This window comes from Choloepus didactylus, chromosome 13, assembly GCF_015220235.1.
Source record: "Choloepus didactylus isolate mChoDid1 chromosome 13, mChoDid1.pri, whole genome shotgun sequence".
In the NCBI taxonomy this organism is placed as follows: domain Eukaryota; kingdom Metazoa; phylum Chordata; class Mammalia; order Pilosa; family Megalonychidae; genus Choloepus; species Choloepus didactylus.
The window spans coordinates 60,107,344-60,127,971 of NC_051319.1; the positions used below are offsets into that span (position 1 = coordinate 60,107,344).

At 36.4% G+C, this 20,628-nt stretch overlaps 1 protein-coding gene across 7 annotated transcripts in view; it reads left to right on the forward strand.

Moving 5' to 3' along the window:
• Nucleotides 1-20,196, forward strand: part of DMXL1 (Dmx like 1) — a 211,726-nt gene extending 191,530 nt beyond the window's left edge. For 5 of the 7 annotated variants that reach the window (XM_037802218.1, XM_037802220.1, XM_037802223.1 and 2 more), the window contains one exon: nt 18,046-20,196. In XM_037802218.1, coding sequence (XP_037658146.1) covers nt 18,046-18,270 — 225 coding nt within the window. In that variant the 3' untranslated portion in view covers nt 18,271-20,196. The remainder of the gene's footprint in view (nt 1-18,045) is intronic. The other 2 variants (XM_037802221.1, XM_037802222.1) reach the window with 1 other exon arrangement.
• Nucleotides 20,197-20,628: the final 432 nt, after the last annotated feature.

The following is a 20,628-nucleotide window of genomic DNA, read 5'->3' on the forward strand; positions in this document are numbered from 1 at the left end:
AGCCATACGCCAATACCAAGGACTTGTGGATCAGTGACAGAGACAAACTGGCAGGACTGAACTGAAGGATTAGGCTATTGCAGCAGCTTTAAAACTCCAGGATCACCAGGGAGATTTGATTTTTAGAACCACCCCCCCCTCCCTGACTGCCCAGAAACACGCCCCGTATACAGGGCGGGCAACACCAACTACACACGCAAGCTTGGGTACACCAATTGGACCCCACAAGTCTCACTCCCCCACTCACCACAAAGGCAAAGCAGGGGAGAACTGGCTTGTGGAGAACAGGTGGCTCGTGGACGCCACCTGCTGGTTAGTTAGAGAAAGTGTACTCCATGAAGCTGTAGATCTGATAAATTAGAGATAAGGACTTCAATTGGTCTACAAATCCTAAAAGAACCCTATCAAGTTCAGCAAATGCCAAGAGGCCAAAAAGAACAGAAAATTATAAAGCATAAGAAAAAACCAGACGATATGGATAACCCAAGCCCAAGCACCCAAATCAAAAGATAAGAAGAGACACAGCACCTAGAGCAGCTACTCAAAGAACTAAAGATGAACAATGAGACCATACTACGGGATACAAAGGATATCAAGAAGACCCTAGAAGAGCATAAAGAAGATATTACAAGATAAATAAAAAAAATAGATGATCTTATGGAAATTAAAGAAACTGTTGACCAAATTAAAAAGATTCTGCATACTCATAGTACAAGACGAGAGGAAGTTGAACAACGAATCAGTGACCTGGAAGATGACAGAATGGAAAATGAAAGCATAAAAGAAAGAATGGGGTAAAAAACTGAAAAAATTGAAACGGACCCAGGGATATGATAGATAATATAAAACGTCCAAATATAAGACTCATTGGTGTTCCAGAAGGGGAAGAAAAGGGTAAAGGTCTAGGAAGAGTATTCAAAGAAATTGTTGGGAAAAACTTCCCAGATCTTCTAAACAACATAAATACACAAATCATAAATGCTCAGCAAACTCCAAATAGAATAAATCCAAATAAACCCACTCCGAGACATATTCTGATCACACTGTCAAACACTGAAGAGAAGGAGCAAGTTCTGAAAGCAGCAAGAGAAAAGCAATTCACCACATACAAAGGAAACAGCATAAGACTAAGTAGTGACTACTCAGCAGCCACCATGGAGGCGAGAAGGCAGTGGCACGATATATTTAAAATTCTGAGTGAGAAAAATTTCCAACCAAGAATTCTTTATCCAGCAAAGCTTTCCTTCAAATTTGAGGGAGAGCTTAAATTTTTCACAAATACTGAGAGAATTTGCTAACAAGAGACCTGCCCTACTAGAGATACTAAAGGGAGCCCTACAGACAGAGAAACAAAGAAAGGGCAGAGAGGCTTGGAGAAAGGTTCAGTACTAAAGAGATTCGGTATGGGTACAATAAAGGATATTAATAGAGAGAGGGGAAAAATATATATGACAAACATAAACCAGAGGATAAGATGGCTGATTCAAGGGATGCCTTCACTGTTATAACATTGAATGTAAATGGATTAAACTCCCCAATTAAAAGATATAGATTCACAGAATGGATCAAAAAAAATGAACCATCAATATGTTGCACACAAGAGACTCATCTTAGACACAGGGACACAAAGAAATTGAAAGTGAAAGGATGGAAAAAAATATTTCATGCAAGCTACAGCCAAAAGAAAGCAGGAGTAGCAATATTAATCTCGGATAAAATAAACTTTAAATGCAAGGATATTTTGAGAGACAAAGAAGGCCACTGCATACTAATAAAAGGGGCAATTCAACAAGAAGAAATAACAATCGTAAATGTCTATGCACCCAATCAAGGTGCCACAAAATACATGAGAGAAACACTGGCAAAACTAAAGGAAGCAATTGATGTTTCCACAATAATTGTGGGAGACTTCAACACATCACTCTCTCCTATAGATAGATCAACCAGACAGAAGACCAAGAAGGAAATTGAAAACCTAAACAATCTGATAAATGAATTAGATTTAACAGACATCTACAGGACATTACATCCCAAATCACCAGGATACACATACTTTTCTAGTGCTCATGGAACTTTCTCCAGAATAGATCATATGCTGGGACATAAAACAAGCCTCAATAAATTTAAAAAGATTGAAATTATTCAAAGCACATTCTCTGACCACAATGGAATACAATTAGAAGTCAATAACCATCAGAGACTTAGAAAATTCACAAATACCTGGAGGTTAAACAACACACTCCTAAACAATCAGTGGGTTAACAAAGAAATAGCAAGAGAAATTGCTAAATATATGGAGACGAATGAAAATGAGAACACAACATACCAAAACCTATGGGATGCAGCAAAAGCAGTGCTAAGGGGGAAATTTATAGCACTAAACGCATATATTAAAAAGGAAGAAAGAGCCAAAATCAAAGAACTAATGGATCAACTGAAGAAGCTAGAAAATGAACAGCAAACCAATCCTAAACCAAGTACAAGAAAAGAAATAACAAGGATTAAAGCTGAAATAAATGACATAGAGAACAAAAAAACAATAGAGAGGATAAATATCACCAAAAGTTGGTTCTTTGAGAAGATCAACATGATTGACAAGCCCCTAGCTAGACTGACAAAATCAAAAAGAGAGAAGACCCATATAAACAAAATAATGAATGAAAAAGGTGACATAACTGCAGATCCTGAAGAAATTAAAAAAATTATAAGAGGATATTATGAACAACTGTATGGCAACAAGCTGGATAATGTAGAAGAAATGGACAATTTCCTGGAAACATATGAACAACCTAGACTGACCAGAGAAGAAATAGAAGACCTCAACCAACCCATCACAAGCAAAGACATCCAATCAGTCATCAAAAATCTTCCCACAAATAAATGCCCAGGGCCAGATGGCTTCACAGGGGAATTCTACCAAACTTTCCAGAAAGAACTGACACCAATCTTACTTAAACTCTTTCAAAACATTGAAGAAAATGGAACACTACCTAACTCACTTTATGAAGCTAACATCAATCTAATACCCAAACCAGGCAAAGATGCTACAAAAAAGGAAAACTACCGGCCAATCTCCCTAATGAATATACATGCAAAAATCCTCAGCAAAATACTTGCAAATCAAATCCAAAGACACATTAAAAAAATCATACACCATGATCAAGTGGGGTTCATTCCAGGCATGCAAGGATGGTTCAACATAAGAAAATCAATCAATGTATTACAACACATTAACAAGTCAAAAGGGAAAAATCAATTGATCATCTCCATAGATGCTGAAAAAGCATTTGACAAAATCCAACATCCGTTTTTGATAAAAACACTTCAAAAGGTAGGAATTGAAGGAAACTTCCTCAACATGATAAAGAGCATATATGAAAAACCCACAGCCAGCATAGTACTCAATGGTGAGAGACTGAAAGCCTTCCCTCTAAGATCAGGAACAAGACAAGGATGCCCGCTGTCACCACTGTTATTCAACATTGTGCTGGAAGTGCTAGCCAGGGCAATCCAGCAAGACAAAAAAATAAAAGGCATCCAAATTGGAAAAGAAGAAGTAAAACTGTCATTGTTTGCAGATGATATGATCTTATATCTGGAAAACCCTGAGAAATCGACGATACAGCTACTAGAGCTAATAAACAAATTTAGCAAAGTAGCGGGATACAAGATTAATGCACATAAGTAATGTTTCTATATGCTAGAAATGAACAAACTGAAGAGACACTCAAGAAAAAGCTACCATTTTCAATAGCAGCTAAAAAAATCAAGTACCTAGGAATAAACTTAACCAAAGATGTAGAAGAACTATACAAAGAAAACTACATAACTCTACTAAAAGAAATACAAGGGGACCTTAAAAGATGGAAAAATATTCCATGTTCCTGGATAGGAAGGCTAAATGTCATTAAGATGTCAGTTCTACCCAAACTGATCTACAGATTCAACGCAATCCCAATCAAAATTCCAACAACCTACTTTGCAGACTTGGAAAAGCTAGTTATCAAATTTATTTGGAAAGGGAAGATGCCTCGAATTGCTAAAGACACTCTAAAAAAGAAAAACGAAGTGGGAGGACTTACACTCCCTGACTTTGAATCTTACTATAAAGCCACAGTTGCCAAAACAGCATGGTACTGGCATAAAGATAGACATATAGATCAATGGAATCGAATTGAGAATTCAGAGATAGACCCTCAGATCTATGGCCGACTGATCTTTGATAAGGCCCCCAAAGTCACTGAACTGAGTCATAATGGTCTTTTCAACAAATGGGGCTGGGAGAGTTGGCTATCCGTATCCAAAAGAATGAAAGAGGACCCCTACCTCACCCCCTACACAAAAATTAACTCAAAATGGACCAAAGATCTCAATATAAAAGAAAGTACCATAAAACTCCTAGAAGATAATGTAGGAAAACATCTTCAAGACCCTGTTTTAGGTGGCCACTTCCTAGACTTTACACCCAAAGCACAAGCAACAAAAGAAAAAATAGATAAATGGGAACTCCTCAAGCTTAGAAGTTTCTGCACCTCAAAGGAATTTCTCAAAAAGGTAAAGAGGCAGCCAACTCAATGGGAAAAAATTTTTGGAAACCATGTGTCTGACAAACGACTGATATCTTGCATATATAAAGAAATCCTACAACTCAATGACAGTAGTACAGACAGCCCAATTATAAAATGGGCAAAAGATATGAAAAGACAGTTCTCTGAAGAGGAAATACAAATGGCCTAGAAACACATGAAAAAATGTTCAGCTTCACTAGCTATTAGAGAAATGCAAATTAAGACCACAATGAGATACCATCTAACACCGATTAGAGTGGCTGCCATTAAACAAACAGGAAACTACAAATGCTGGAGGGGATGTGGAGAAATTGGAACTCTTATTCATTGTTGGTGGGACTGTATAATGGTTCAACCACTCTGGAAGTCAGTCTGTCAGTTCCTTAGAAAACTAGATATAGAGTTACCCTTCGATCCAGCGATTGCACTTCTCGGTATATACCCGGAAGATCGGAAAGCAGTGACACGAACAGATATCTGCACGCCAATGTTCATAGCAGCATTATTCACAATTGCCAAGAGATGGAAACAACCCAAATGTCCTTCAACAGATGAGTGGATAAATAAAATGTGGTATATACACACGATGGAATACTACACGGCAGTAAGAAGGAACGATCTTGTCAAACATATGACAACATGGATGAACCTTGAAGACATAATGCTGAGTGAAATAAGCCAGGCACAAAAAGAGAAATATTATATGCTACCACTAATGTGAACTTTGATAAATGTAAAACAAATGGTTTATAATGTAGAATGTAGGGGAACTAGCAATAGAGAGCAATTAAGGAAGAGGGAACAATAATCCAAGAACAGGTAAGCTATTTAACGTTCTGGGGATGCCCAGGAATGACTATGGTCTGTTAATTTCTGATGGATATAGTAGGAACAAGTTCACAGAAGTGTTGCTGTATTAGGTAACTTTCTTGGGGTAAAGTAGGAACATGTTGGAAGTAAAGCAGTTATCTTAGGTTAGTTGTCTTTTTCTTACTCCCTTGTTGTGGTCTCTTTGAAATGTTCTTTTATTGTATGTTTGTTTGTTTTTTTTTTAATTTTTTTTTCCATACAGTTGATTTAAAAAAGGCAAAAAAGTTAAAAAAAAGAAAAAAAGAAAAAAAAAGAAAAAAAATATGTAGTGCCCCCTTGAGGAGCCTGTGGAGAATGCAGGGGTATTGGCCTACCCCACCTCGATGGTTGCTAACATGACCACAGACATAGGGGACTGGTGGTTTGATGGGTTGAACCCTCTACCATAGATTTACCCTTGGGAAGATGGTTGCTGCAAAGGAGAGGCTAGGCCTCCCTGTAATTGTGCCTAAGAGCCTCCTCCCGAATGCATTTTTGTTGCTCAGATGTGGCCCTCTCTCTCTAGCTAAGCCAACTTGAAAGGTGAAATCACTGCCCTCCCCTCTACGTGGGATCAGACACCCAGGGGAGTGAATCTCCCTAGCAACGTGGAATATGACTCCCGGGGAGGAATGTAGACCTGGCATCGTGGGACAGACAACATCTTCTTGACCAAAAGGGGGATGTGAAAGGAAATGAAATAAGCTTCAGTGGCAGAGAGATTCCAAAAGGAGCCGAGAGGTCACTCTGGTGGGCACTCTTACGCACAATTTAGACAACCCTTTTTAGGTTCTAAAGAATTGGGGTAGCTGGTGGTGGATACCTGAAACTATCAAACTACAACCCAGAACCCATGAATCTCGAAGACAATTGTATAAAAATGTAGCTTATGAGGGGTGACAATGGGATTGGGAAAGCCATAAGGACCACACTCCACTTTGTCTAGTTTATGGATGAATGAGTAGAAAAATAGGGAAAGGGGGTGACAGTGGGATTGGGAATGCCATAAGGACCAAACTCCACTTTGTCTAGTTTATGGATGGATGTGTAGAAAAGTAGGGGAAGCAAACAAACAGACAAAGGTACCTAGTGTTCTTTTTTACTTCAATTGCTCTTTTTCACTCTAATTATTATTCTTGTTATTTTTGTGTGTGTGCTAATGAAGGTGTCAGGGATTGATTTAGGTGATGAATGTACAACTATGTAATGGTACTGTAAACAATCGAAAGTACAATTTGTTTTGTATGACTGCGTATGTGAATATATCTCAATAAAATGATGATTAAAAAGAAAAAAAAATGTTATATGATACCTCGCAGAAGATTTGCCTTTGCTCATCCTGGTTTTCCTGGGATTCACTGCAAGTGTTAGGTTTTGCAAATGGCCCTAAAAAAAAAAAAAAAAAAAAAAAAAAAAAGAAAAATAGGGGAAGGAAACAAACGAACAGACAGACAAAGGTACCCAGTGTTCTTTTTTACTTCAATTGCTGTTTTTCACTTTAATATTAATAATTAATAAATTAAATTAAATTATATTATAAATTAATTTATATTAATATATAATATAATATATAAATTATAAATATATATATAATATATAAATAATAAATTAAATTATATTAATAATTATAATAAATAATAATTAATAATTATTATTCTTGTTATTTTTGTGTGTGTGCTGATGAAGGTGTCAGGGATGATTTAGGTGAAGAATGTACAACTATGTAATGATACTGTGAACAATCAAATGTACGATTTCTTTTGTATGACTGCGTGGTATGTGAATATATCTCAATAAAATGAAGATGAAAAAAAAATCCAATGGAAATTACCTTATTACTAAACCCTAATTTTTTGGCCTCTGAAATGAAGGTGTGTATATTTAAAGATTCTGGGGGGAAGCGGGGCAAGATGGAGGACTGGTGAGCTGTAAGTTTTAGTTACTCCTCCAGGAAAGTAGGTAAAAAGCCAGTAACTGCGTGGACTGGACACCACAGAGCAATCTGTCTTTGGACATACTTCATACAACACTCATGAAAATGTTGAACTGCTGAGATCAGCGAAATCTGTAAGTTTTTGCGGCCAGGGGACCCGCGCCCCTCCCTGCCAGGCTCAGTCCCGTGGGAGGACGGGCTGCCAGCTCCGGGAAGGAGAAGGGAGAACTGCAGTGGTAGTCCTTCTCGGAAACTCATTCTACTGATCCATACTCCAACCATAGATAGACTGAGACCAGACACCAGAGAATCTGAGAGCTGCCAGTCCAGCAGAGAGGAGACAGGCATAGAAAAAAAAAAAAATAACACGAAAAACCCCAAAATAAAAGCAGAGGATTTTTGGAGTTCTGGTGAACACAGAAAGGGGAAGGGCGGAGCTCAGGCCTTGAGGCGCATATGCAAATCCCGAAGAAAAGCTGATCTCTCTGCCCTGTGGACCTTTCCTTAATGGCCCTGGTTGCTTTGTCTATTAGCATTTCAATAACCCATTAGATCTCTGAGGAGGACCCTTTTTTTTTTTTTTTTTTTAATCCTTTTTTCTTTTTCTAAAACAATTACTCTAAGAAGCCCAATACAGAAAGCTTCAAAGAATTGCAATTTGGGCACATCAAGTCAAGAGCAGAACTAAGAGAGCTCTGAGACAAAAGGCAATAATCCAGTGGCTGAGAAAATTCACTAACCACCACAACTTCCCAAGAAAAGGGGGGGTGTCCGCTCACAGCCACCATCCTGGTGGACAGGAAACACTCCTGCCCATCGCCAACCCCATAGCCCAGAGCTGCCCCAGACAACCCAGTGTGACGGAAGTGCTTCAAATAACAGGCACACACCACAAAACTGGGCGTGGACATTAGCCTTCCCTGCAACCTCAGCTGATTGTCCCAGAGCTGGGAAGGTGGAGCAGTATGAATTAACAAAGCCCCATTCAGCCATCATTTCAGCAGACTGGGAGCCTCCCTACACAGCCCAGCAGCCCAGAACTGCCCTGGGGTGACGGCACTCACCTGTGACATAGCACAGTCATCCCTCAACAGAGGACCCGGGGTGCACAGCCTGGAAGAGTGGCCCACTTGCAAGTCTCAGGAGCCATACGCCAATACCAAAGACTTGTGGGTCAGTGGCAGAGACAAACTGTGGCAGGACTGAACTGAAGGATTAGACTATTGCAGCAGCTTTAAAACTCTAGGATCATCAGGGAGATTTGATTGTTAGGGCCACCCCCCCCTCCCCGACTGCCCAAAAACACGCCCCACATACAGGGCAGGCAACACCAACTACACACGCAAGCTAGGTACACCAATTGGTCCCCACAAGACTCACTCCCCCACTCACCAAAAAGGCTAAGCAGGGGAGAACTGGCTCGTGGAGAACAGGTGGCTTGTGGACGCCACCTGCTGGTTAGTTAGAGAAAGTGTACTCCACGAAGCTGTAGATCTGATAAATTAGAGATAAGGACTTCAATAGGTCTACAAACCCTAAAAGAACCCTATCAAGTTCAGCAAATGCCACGAGGCCAAAAACAACAGAAAATTATAAAGCATATGAGAAAACCAGACGATATGGATAACCCAAGCCCAAGCACCCAAATCAAAAGACCAGAAGAGACACAGCACCTAGAGCAGCTACTCAAAGAACTAAAGATGAACAATGAGACCATAGTACGGGATATGAAGGAAATCAAGAAGACTCTAGAAGAGCATAAAGAAGACATTGCAAGACTAAATAAAAAAATGGATGATCTTATGGAAATTAAAGAAACTGTTGACCAAATTAAAAAGATTCTGGACACTCATAGTACAAGACTAGAGGAAGTTAAACAACGAATCAGTGACCTCGAAGATGACAGAAGGGAAAATGAAAGCATAAAAGAAAGAATGGGGAAAAAAATTGAAAAAATCGAAACGGACCTCAGAGATATGATAGATAACATGAAACGTCCAAATATAAGACTCATTGGTGTCCCAGAAGGGGAAGAAAAGGGTAAAGGTCTAGGAAGAGTATTCAAAGAAATTGTTGGGGAAAACTTCCCAAATCTTCTAAACAACATAAATACACAAATCTTAAATGCTCAGTGAACTCCAAATAGAATAAATCCAAATAAACCCACTCTGAGACATATACTGATCACACTGTCAAACACAGAAGAGAAGGAGCAAGTTCTGAAAGCAGCAAGAGAAAAGCAATTCACCACATACAAAGGAAACAGCATAAGACTAAGTAGTGACTACTCAGCAGCCACCATGGAGGCAAGAAGGCAGTGGCATGATATATTTAAAATTCTGAGTGAGAAACATTTCCAGCCAAGAATACTTTATCCCGCAAAGCTCTCCTTCAAATTTGAGGGAGAGCTTAAATTTTTCACAGACAAACAAATGCTGAGAGAATTTGCTAACAAGAGACCTGCCCTACTGGAGATACTAAAGGGAGCCCTACAGACAGAGAAACAAAGACAGGACAGAGAGACTTGGAGAAAGGTTCAGTACTAAAGAGATTCGGTATGGGTACAATAAAGGATATTAATAGAGAGAGGGAAAAATCTGGCAAACATAAACCAAAGGATAAGATGGCCGATTCAAGAAATGCCTTCACGGTTTTAACGTTGAATGTAAATGGATTAAACTCCCCAATTAAAAGATATAGATTCGCAGAATGGATCAAAAAAAATGAACCATCAATATGTTGCATACAAGAGACTCATCTTAGACACAGGGACACAAAGAAACTGAAAGTGAAAGGATGGAAAAAAATATTTCATGCAAGCTACAGCCAAAAGAAAGCAGGTGTAGCAATATTAATCTCAGATAAAATAGACTTCAAATGCAGGGATGTTTTGAGAGACAAAGAAGGCCACTACATACTAATAAAAGGGGCAATTCAGCAAGAAGAAATAACAATCGTAAATGTCTATGCACCCAATCAAGGTGCCACAAAATACATGAGAGAAACACTGGCAAAACTAAAGGAAGCAATTGATGTTTCCACAATAATTGTGGGAGACTTCAACACATCACTCTCTCCTATAGATAGATCTACCAGACAGTAGACCAATAAGGAAATTGAAAACCTAAACAATCTGATAAATGAATTAGATTTAACAGACATATACAGGACATTACATCCCAAATCACCAGGATATACATACTTTTCTAGTGGTCACGGAACTTTCTCCAGAATAGATCATATGCTGGGACATAAAACAAGCCTCAATAAATTTAAAAAGATTGAAATTATTCAAAGCACATTCTCTGACCACAATGGAATACACTTAGAAGTCAATAACCATCAGAGACTTAGAAAATTCACAAATACCTGGAGGGTAAACAACACACTCCTAAACAATCAGTGGGTTAAAGAAGAAATAGCAAGAGAAATTGCTAAATATATAGAGACGAATGAAAATGAGAACACAACATACCAAAACCTATGGGATGCAGCAAAAGCAGTGCTAAGGGGGAAATTTATAGCACTAAACGCATATATTAAAAAGGAAGAAAGAGCCAAAATCAAAGAACTAATGGATCAACTGAAGAAGCTAGAAAATGAACAGCAAACCAATCCTAAACCAAGTACAAGAAAAGAAATAACAAGGATTAAAGCAGAACAAAAAAACAATAGAGAGGATAAATATCACCAAAAGTTGGTTCTTTGAGAAGATCAACAAGATTGACAAGCCCCTAGCTAGACTGACAAAATCAAAAAGAGAGAAGACCCATATAAACAAAATAATGAATGAAAAAGGTGACATAACTGCAGATCCTGAAGAAATTAAAAAAATTATAAGAGGATATTATGAACAACTGTATGGCAACAAGCTGGATAATGTAGAAGAAATGGACAATTTCCTGGAAACATATGAACAACCTAGACTGACCAGAGAAGAAATAGAAGACCTCAACCAACCCATCACAAGCAAAGAGATCCAATCAGTCATCAAAAATCTTCCCACAAATAAATGCCCAGGGCCAGATGGCTTCACAGGGGAATTCTACCAAACTTTCCAGAAAGAACTGACACCAATCTTACTCAAACTCTTTCAAAACATTGAAAAAAATGGAACACTACCAAACTCATTTTACGAAGCTAACATCAATCTAATACCAAAACCAGGCAAAGATGCTACAAAAAAGGAAAACTACCGGCCAATCTCCCTAATGAATATAGATGCAAAAATCCTCAACAAAATACTTGCAAATCGAACCCAAAGACACATTAAAAAAATCATACACCATGACCAAGTGGGGTTCATTCCAGGCATGCAAGGATGGTTCAACATAAGAAAAACAATCAATGTATTACAACACATTAAAAACTCGAAAGGGAAAAATCAATTGATCATCTCAATAGATGCTGAAAAAGCATTTGACAAAATCCAACATCCCTTTTTGATAAAAACACTTCAAAAGGTAGGAATTGAAGGAAACTTCCTCAACATGATAAAGAGCATATATGAAAAACCCACAGCCAGCATAGTACTCAATGGTGAGAGACTGAAAGCCTTCCCTCTAAGATCAGGAACAAGACAAGGATGCCCGCTGTCACCACTGTTATTCAACATTGTGCTGGAAGTGCTAGCCAGGGCAATCCGGCAAGACAAAGAAATAAAAGGCATCCAAATTGGAAAAGAAGAAGTAAAACTGTCATTGTTTGCAGATGATATGATCTTATATCTAGAAAACCCTGAGAAATCAACGATACACCTACTAGAGCTAATAAATTTAGCAAAGTAGCGGGATACAAGATTAATGCACATAAGTCAGTAATGTTTCTATATGCTAGAAATGAACAAACTGAAGAGACACTCAAGAAAAAGCTACCATTTTCAATAGCAACTAAAAAAATCAAGTACCTAGGAATAAACTTAACCAAAGGTGTAAAAGACCTATACAAAGAAAACTACATAACTCTACTAAAAGAAATAGAAGGGGACCTTAAAAGATGGAAAAATATTCCATGTTCATGGATAGGAAGGCTAAATGTCATTAAGATGTCAATTCTACCCAAACTCATCTACAGATTCAATGCAATCCCAATCAAAATTCCAACAACCTACTTTGCAGACTTGGAAAAGCTAGTTATCAAATTTATTTGGAAAGGGAAGATTCCTTGAATTGCTAAAGACACTCTAAAAAAAGAAAAACAAAGTGGGAGGACTTACACTCCCTGACTTTGAAGCTTGTTATAAAGCCACAGTTGCCAAAACAGCATGGTACTGGCACAAAGACAGACATATAGATCAATGGAATCGAATTGAGAATTCAGAGATAGACCCTCAGATCTATGGCCGACTGATCTTTGATAAGGCCCCCAAAGTCACTGAACTGAGCCATAATGGTCTTTTCAACAAATGGGGCTGGGAGAGTTGGATATCCATATCCAAAAGAATGAAGGAGGACCCCTACCTCACCCCCTACACAAAAATTAACTCAAAATGGACCAAAGATCTCAATATAAAAGAAAGTACCATAAAACTCCTAGAAGATAATGTAGGAAAACATCTTCAAGACCTTGTATTAGGTGGCCACTTCCTAGACTTTACACCCAAAGCACAAGCAACAAAAGAGAAAATAGATAAATGGGAACTCCTCAAGCTTAGAAGTTTCTGCACCTCAAAGGAATTTCTCAAAAAGGTAAAGAGGCAGCCAACTCAATGGGAAAAAATTTTTGGAAACCATGTATCTGACAAAAGACTGATATCTTGCATATACAAAGAAATCCTACAACTCAATGACAATAGTACAGACAGCCCAATTATAAAATGGGCAAAAGATATGAAAAGACAGTTCTCTGAAGAGGAAATACAAATGGCCAAGAAACACATGAAAAAATGTTCAGCTTCACTAGCTATTAGAAAGATGCAAATTAAGACCACAATGAGATACCATCTAACACCGGTTAGAATGGCTGCCATTAAACAAACAGGAAACTACAAATGCTGGAGGGGATGTGGAGAAATTGGAACTCTTATTCATTGTTGGTGGGACTGTATAATGGTTCAGCCACTCTGGAAGTCAGTCTGGCAGTTCCTTAGAAAACTAGATAGAGAGCTACCATTCGATCCAGCGATTGCACTTCTCGGTATATACCCGGAAGGTCGGAAAGCAGTGACATGAACAGATATCTGCACGCCAATGTTCATAGCAGCATTATTCACAATTGCCAAGAGATGGAAACAACCCAAATGTCCTTCAACAGATGAGTGGATAAATAAAATGTGGTATATACACACGATGGAATACTACGCGGCAGTAAGAAGGAAGGATCTCGTGAAACATATGACAACATGGATGAACCTTGAAGACATAATGCTGAGCGAAATAAGCCAGGCACAAAAAGAGAAATATTATATGCTACCACTAATGTGAACTTTGAAAAATGTAAAACAAATGGTTTATAATGTAGAATGTAGGGGAACTAGCAGTAGAGAGCAATTAAGGAAGGGGGAACAATAATCCAAGAAGAACAGATAAGCTATTTAACGTTCTGGGGATGCCCAGAAATGACTATGGTCTGTTAATTTCTGATGGATATAGTAGGAACAAGTTCACAGAAATGTTGCTATATTATGTAACTTTCTTGGGGTAAAGTAGGAACATGTTGGAAGTTAAGCAGTTATCTTAGGTTAGTTGTCTTTTTCTTACTCCCTTGTTATGGTCTCTTTGAAATGTTCTTTTATTGTATGTTTGTTTTCTTTTTAACTTTTTTTTCATACAGTTGATTTAGAAAAGAAGGGAAATTTAAAAAAAAAAAAAAAAAAAGGAAAAACAAGGAAAAAAAAAAAAAGATGTAGTGCCCCCTTGAGGAGCCTGTGGAGAATGCAGGGGTATTCGCCTACCCCACCTCGATGGTTGCTAACATGACCACAGACATAGGGGACTGGTGGTTGGATGGGTTGAGCCCTCTACCATAAGTTTTACCCTTGGGAAGACGGTTGCTGCAAAGGAGAGGCTAGGCCTGCCTATATTTGTGCCTAAGAATCTCCTCCTGAATGCCTCTTTGTTGCTCAGATGTGGCCCTCTCTCTCTGGCTAAGCCAAGTTGAAAGGTGAAATCACTGCCCTCCCCCCTACGTGGGATCAGACACCCAGGGGAGTGAATCTCCCTGGCAACGTGGAATATGACTCCCGGGGAGGAATGTAGACCCGGCATCATGGGATGGAGAACATCTTCTTGACCAAAAGGGGGATGTGAAAGGAAATGAAATAAGCTTCAGTGGCAGAGAGATTCCAAAACGAGCCGAGAGGTCACTCTGGTGGGCACTCTTACGCACACTTTAGACAACCCTTTTTAGGTTCTAAAGAATTGGGGTAGCTGGTGGTGGATACCTGAAACTATCAAACTACAACCCAGAACCCATGAATCTCGAAGACAGATGTATAAAAATGTAGCTTATGAGGGGTGACAAGGGGATTGGGAAAGCCATAAGGACCAAACTCCACTTTGTCTAGTTTATGGATGGATGTGTAGAAAAGTAGGGGAAGGAAACAAACAGACAAAGGTACCCAGTGTTCTTTTTTACTTCAATTGCTCTTTTTCACTCTAATTATTATTCTTGTTATTTTTGTGTGTGTGCTAATGAAGGTGTAAGGGATTGATTTAGGTGATGAATGTACAACTATGTAATGGTACTGTAAACAATCGAAAGTACAATTTGTTTTGTATGACTGCGTGGTATGTGAATATATCTCAATAAAATGATGATAAAAATAAAATAAAATAAAATGAAGGTGTATGTTGAAATTATATTCTACATTATTTTGTAAATCCATCTTAGAGAAACTGCTGGAAACAAAGATACACAATTGAGATGTTCTTCATCTTTAAATTTTATAATATCAGCAAAGTCGGAGTCTCGTGTTTATACCTTATATATTAATATGATCAGGAATCATGTCATTTTACTTACTAATAGTAATACCTTACATTTGTATAACTCTGTTAAACTTTTCAAATTAGTCTCACAACTGCTACTTGAATTCTTTCTGGGAATTAGAAATCAGTGTTTGAAATGTTAATAGGTGTTGAGACTTCATACTGAATTTTTTAAATTTCATCTTATAAATTAGAATACACTTACTTTAATGGAACAAGTTGATGGGGTCAGCATTCCTCTTTTGGTAATGTTGAGTTTGGTAAGTTTGAGTTTGTACTTTAAAAATAATAGCAACTAGATGCTTATTCGTGATTCCTCCCGTTTGGATTGCCAGATAGAAGCAGTTTGTACTTTGTCAGTTATTTGCAACAAGAGAAGGGAAAATAAACAGCATCAAAATACAGCTCTGAAGGAGCATCATTTAATTTATAAGTGAGGCTGTTAAACATAACTTCTGCTCTTCATGAGAGATAAAATTAGATTTTTTTTACTGATTGTAATGATTGACATTTTCCTCAGTGTTCTTCTTTAATAATCATTAGCCAGAAATCAACTCTAATTTTGTTAATGCCAATAGCATGCAGCTCTAGGAGCTCTTCAGTACTAAGCACATAATCAATCTTCAAAAAAATAAGTTTTGATTGTCTGCTTTGGATATTAGCCATAACGTGTCCTGTGAGTATACATTCCTAAATATTTTCAAATAAGCAGTAGTTTGAAGCGAAAAAAAAAAGTGTATTCTTAATATATTTCTTTTTAATGCCTTGCATCCAGACAAAAATAATATTAGTATTCATTCACTTAAGCAAATACATATTAAATACCTACTGTGCCTTATGGAATATAAGCTTCATGAAGGCAAGGACTTTATCTGTTCACCACTGTACCCCTAGGGGCTTTAGCAGTGCCTGGCCAAAGTAGGCACTCAATAAATACTTGTTAAATGAATTAGTGTATGGATTATTATGCCAGGCACTTTGCTAAATGCTGGGGATCTATCATTCAGTTGTTTATAATATGTTAGGTGGTAATGTGTGTATCACAGGGTAATATCTCTACTGAGGAATCTGATAATGAAAATGCTGATTCCTTCTTTCCATGCTGCTCTCATATACCACCTGATGTTTCTGTTCTGATAGTGAAGAATCAGTTATTCCTTCTGATATAGAAGCATAGTTAACAGAACTTTTACCTAAAAACACTCAAGTATAATTTCCAAATGATAAGAAGTAGAAAAGCCTTACTATAATAACTGGAACAAGTCCCATATTAGCTTATTATACTGGTGAAAAAGCTAAACAGTTAAAAAAAAGCTGAATATTTGCAAGAAAGCAGAAAGGTCCTCTCTCAGCCTTCTTAAATATAGAAAGCATGTAATCGCCTAGTCCTCTGTGAAACAGGATGTGCTGCAGCAGTTATTTAACCATAAATAAGTCGTAAATAATGTAGCAAGGATGAATACAGTTATAATCATATTATGTTTATCAATATGTAATGGCTAAACTAATCACAAAATAGAATGAAAAAGCTGTATTAACAAGTTAAAAATGAGTAATAGTAATCTTCTAATTTTTAGTCTTTATACAAGTAAAAGTAGGTTACATTGCTCTTAACAGAAATCATAGCTTAATTAGTAAAAATATTATCAGTAGAGTTTTACAGGCATTCAAGGCTAAGTCTCTGATAATATGGATACCTTCCTTTGATCTTGAACCACTCATGGATCAAGGCGCTTCACTTAGTGAGACTTTCATGTTCATAAAGCATCATTTAATGTAAAAATAGAATATGATTTGATTGAATGTAAATCAGAAGTGCTGTAAATTATCTGTAACTGAGACGGGGGAGCTCTCTGATCTCATGTCCAGCTGCATCTGGAGGAGTGGGGGCTCCCAGGCTTGGTAATGTATCAATTAATTTTTACATTGTAAACTTGTTCCTTTTACTTTAAGTGCTCCTTTAATAAAAATGTGTTACAGTTGAAAAAAAAAATTTGAAAGTATGGCATGTAGTACTAAGAAGTCATAATTTTAAAAATTCATGTCCACAATAGGTATGAATTAATGAACTTCTTAAGTTGCAGAAAGGTTAGAAAAAGAAACATGATCTCAAAAAATCAGATATTTAGCTTCCCTGGATATCCTGAAAGCATTCAGGCCTTTCACGTAAGTGAAGATGCTTATAATTTCTTTAGAAACACACTTATTTGGTAAGTAAGGGTTGAAAATAAAAGATCTTAGTAAATTGAGTATTCTAAAGTTATAATATTGACTATGTCATGTAGGTGGAGCTTGGGTTCATCTGTACCGAGGCCTCTACATGTCAGGCTCTTCCCCTTTTCTAGCTGCTGTAATCCCCAGTTGAGTATTTTGAGATTATGGAGAAGAAATTACTCATTGTTCAACTACACAGCAAAAGCTTGACTGAGAAATATGAAACCTGGATTGTAGTCCCAATAACATTACAACTTTCTGTATTATACAAGTCACCTCTTCGTATGTTACTTTCCTCATTTTGAATGCAGGGTTAATCACACCTTCCTCTCTAAAGACATGGATTTTAGGAATTTAATAATATAAAAGCAATTTGGAAATTTGCAGAGTCCTGTACAGAATTAAGGTGCTACGATTTTAGCCCTACACAGGTTCTATTCCATCTTTGTTTTAGAAATGTGTATGTCATCAGAAAGACAGGATAAAATTTTTCATTTGGATTCTTAAGCTAATCATCAATCCTAATTTTCGTTTTGTTCTTAATATCTTTCAGATTTGGAGTCTCTCTACCTTTAGTCTTCTCCACACTTTTATTAATGAACATGCCCGGCAGTCCATTTTCAGGAATATTGGAACTGGAGTAATGCAAATTGAGACAGGACCAGCAAATCACATTTTCTCTTGTGGAGCTGATGGAACAATGAAAATGAGAATACTGCCAGATCAGTTTAGCCCATTAAATGAAGTGTTGAAAAATGATGTGAAATTTATGCTCTAACATTTTGACAGTAGATATATGATTTGTTATCTATTTCATGAAAGTGGCCAACAGATATAATGTATAGTGACCATTCCTTTTCAGTGCCACAAATAGTAAGCTAATGCTTTCTTGTTTTCATATTTATTTTATGGAGCTTTGCCCTTAATGCACTGATGCCTTAAAAATTAACAAGGTCATTCAGAATTAGATTACAATGCCTAAGGTAGAATGCATAGGTAATGCTGTAATAATACATATTTATAGTTGTTATAGTAAGTATGTCAGTGTTAAAGGAGTTTTTTCTTTGTTTTTTTTTAATTGTTGGTAAATTCTACAGCATTATATCTCTGCATGAATTTATTTCACAGTAAAATACACTTTATGTACAGGCTGTTGCACATGATAGTCATCATTAAATTCACCACACACTCGCTTCCTTTATCAAAGTTATACATCCCAGTTCCCCTCCTCTTAAATAATGATAGAATTATATTTGGAAAAGAATCAAAAAGATAATGAGCATCTCCATTAGAGCTAACATTGGAACTAAAGTGATAAAGGAACCAAAAGGCTAATTACATAAAGTTTTCATCACTTTCCTTTCTGGAGCCAAATTTGTGTGTATGTATACATATGTGTGTGAGTATGTATGTATATATGTATGTATGCACATCCTATTTGAACTTAGTTCATGTGTATATAGGAGATATAACAAGTCTTTTCATGTGTTTTTGTGCCATAACAATTACTGCCACCAGAATAACAACTTTTTTTTTGCAACTTTTTAAATTGTCTTTTTTTATTTTGACTCCCCATCCTAATTTGCAAATTAATTTCAGAAAGACTTCGAAGATTATTATTTTAAATATTACATTGAGTCAGGTGTCTTAGAAGGCAATAAAGAGTCTATGTTATCATGTATTGAAAGGCATTTAAAAGTAAGTTTGTGAAATTTTCAAAGGATTTTTGAGCATCAAACATTTTACTTAAATTTTATTTTATGTGGTTTCTTTAGGTGCTTGTACTCTCAAAATTCTGAACAAATGTGAAAACTGAAAACAAATTAAATAGATTGTATTTACAAATGTAAACTACCCAGCAGATCTACCATGAATAGAAAATCAACTAAATCTTAGATTTTATTTTTTTGCCAAAAGATTATTTCATTTAAAATGTGACCAAAATATTAAAAATGCACAATGCTTTTAACTTAGATGTGCTAACATTATTTCTGTCCATTTTGTGCTTTACCTTTTCTGATTCAGAATTATACAAAACTTGATAAATACTTGATTTTAACCAATAAGGCTGGAGGTAGATGGGACTAAGTGTTTGAGAGATGATTATATACTATTTAGCTTAAATATATTTTGTTTAATAGAAACTATGAAATGAAATTTTTATGTAATAAAATATGGACAACTATCTTGGGAATTAAAAAGTTAAATAAAGCAAAGAAATGAAGGGCTTGTAAAATGAATTTTGTAATATTCTCAGGATACTTTTATCTTAAAAGTATATTGTTAAAGATTTTGTAAATTGTATTTCATAATTTTAAATGTATTGAGCAGGTTGCAGTGGAAACACTGTCATTATGTAATAGAGAGTTTATATACATATAATAACCTGTACCTATAAATTGTACAATAACAATGTGACTATTTTGCCATAGAGAAATCTGATAGCATTGCAAACAATACTATTGTTTCATGTAGTTGAGTGTGTTATTTTTTAGTAATTTCTTCACAAATCAAGATTCAAAGGCTTTAAACACTTTCAATGAGAGAGGAAATTTAACATTACACTTATGGTAAAAAAAAGGCATTGTGGAGGAGCAGTTGAGAATTTTAATTGAGGGTTTATACGAATAACCATAAATTATGTAAACCCATATGTATTTACATACAGAGTCATAATATTTTAAATAAACAATCATGCAGTGAACTTTTTTTAGCATGCTATTGTTTTAAGTAATATTTATACTACTATAGTTGACTGTATGTATATATATGTGTATATACATATATAACGACATTTAAAAATGTAGAATACCTGCATTTGTATTTGGTTAATGTAGGAAGGATTGATTGATTTCTATTCTAGAATCTTTTTAACTTAATAGGTAAGCATTCAGATAAGGTGGGAATAAAAATAGTTGGACTATATATATAAGTTGAAAATGACATACATTTATGTAAAATTTTATTATCCACATTAATGGAGTGGATACATAAAAATACAAGTTGATTGTGCATGAACTGATAATGTGGCTTTATAATGACCTAAAAAGTCACAACATTGCAACTCTCATTTTCTGAAATGTAGTATTTGACTTACAAAACAGTTGGATAGTTATCTCCATCCCTCTTTCTTGCC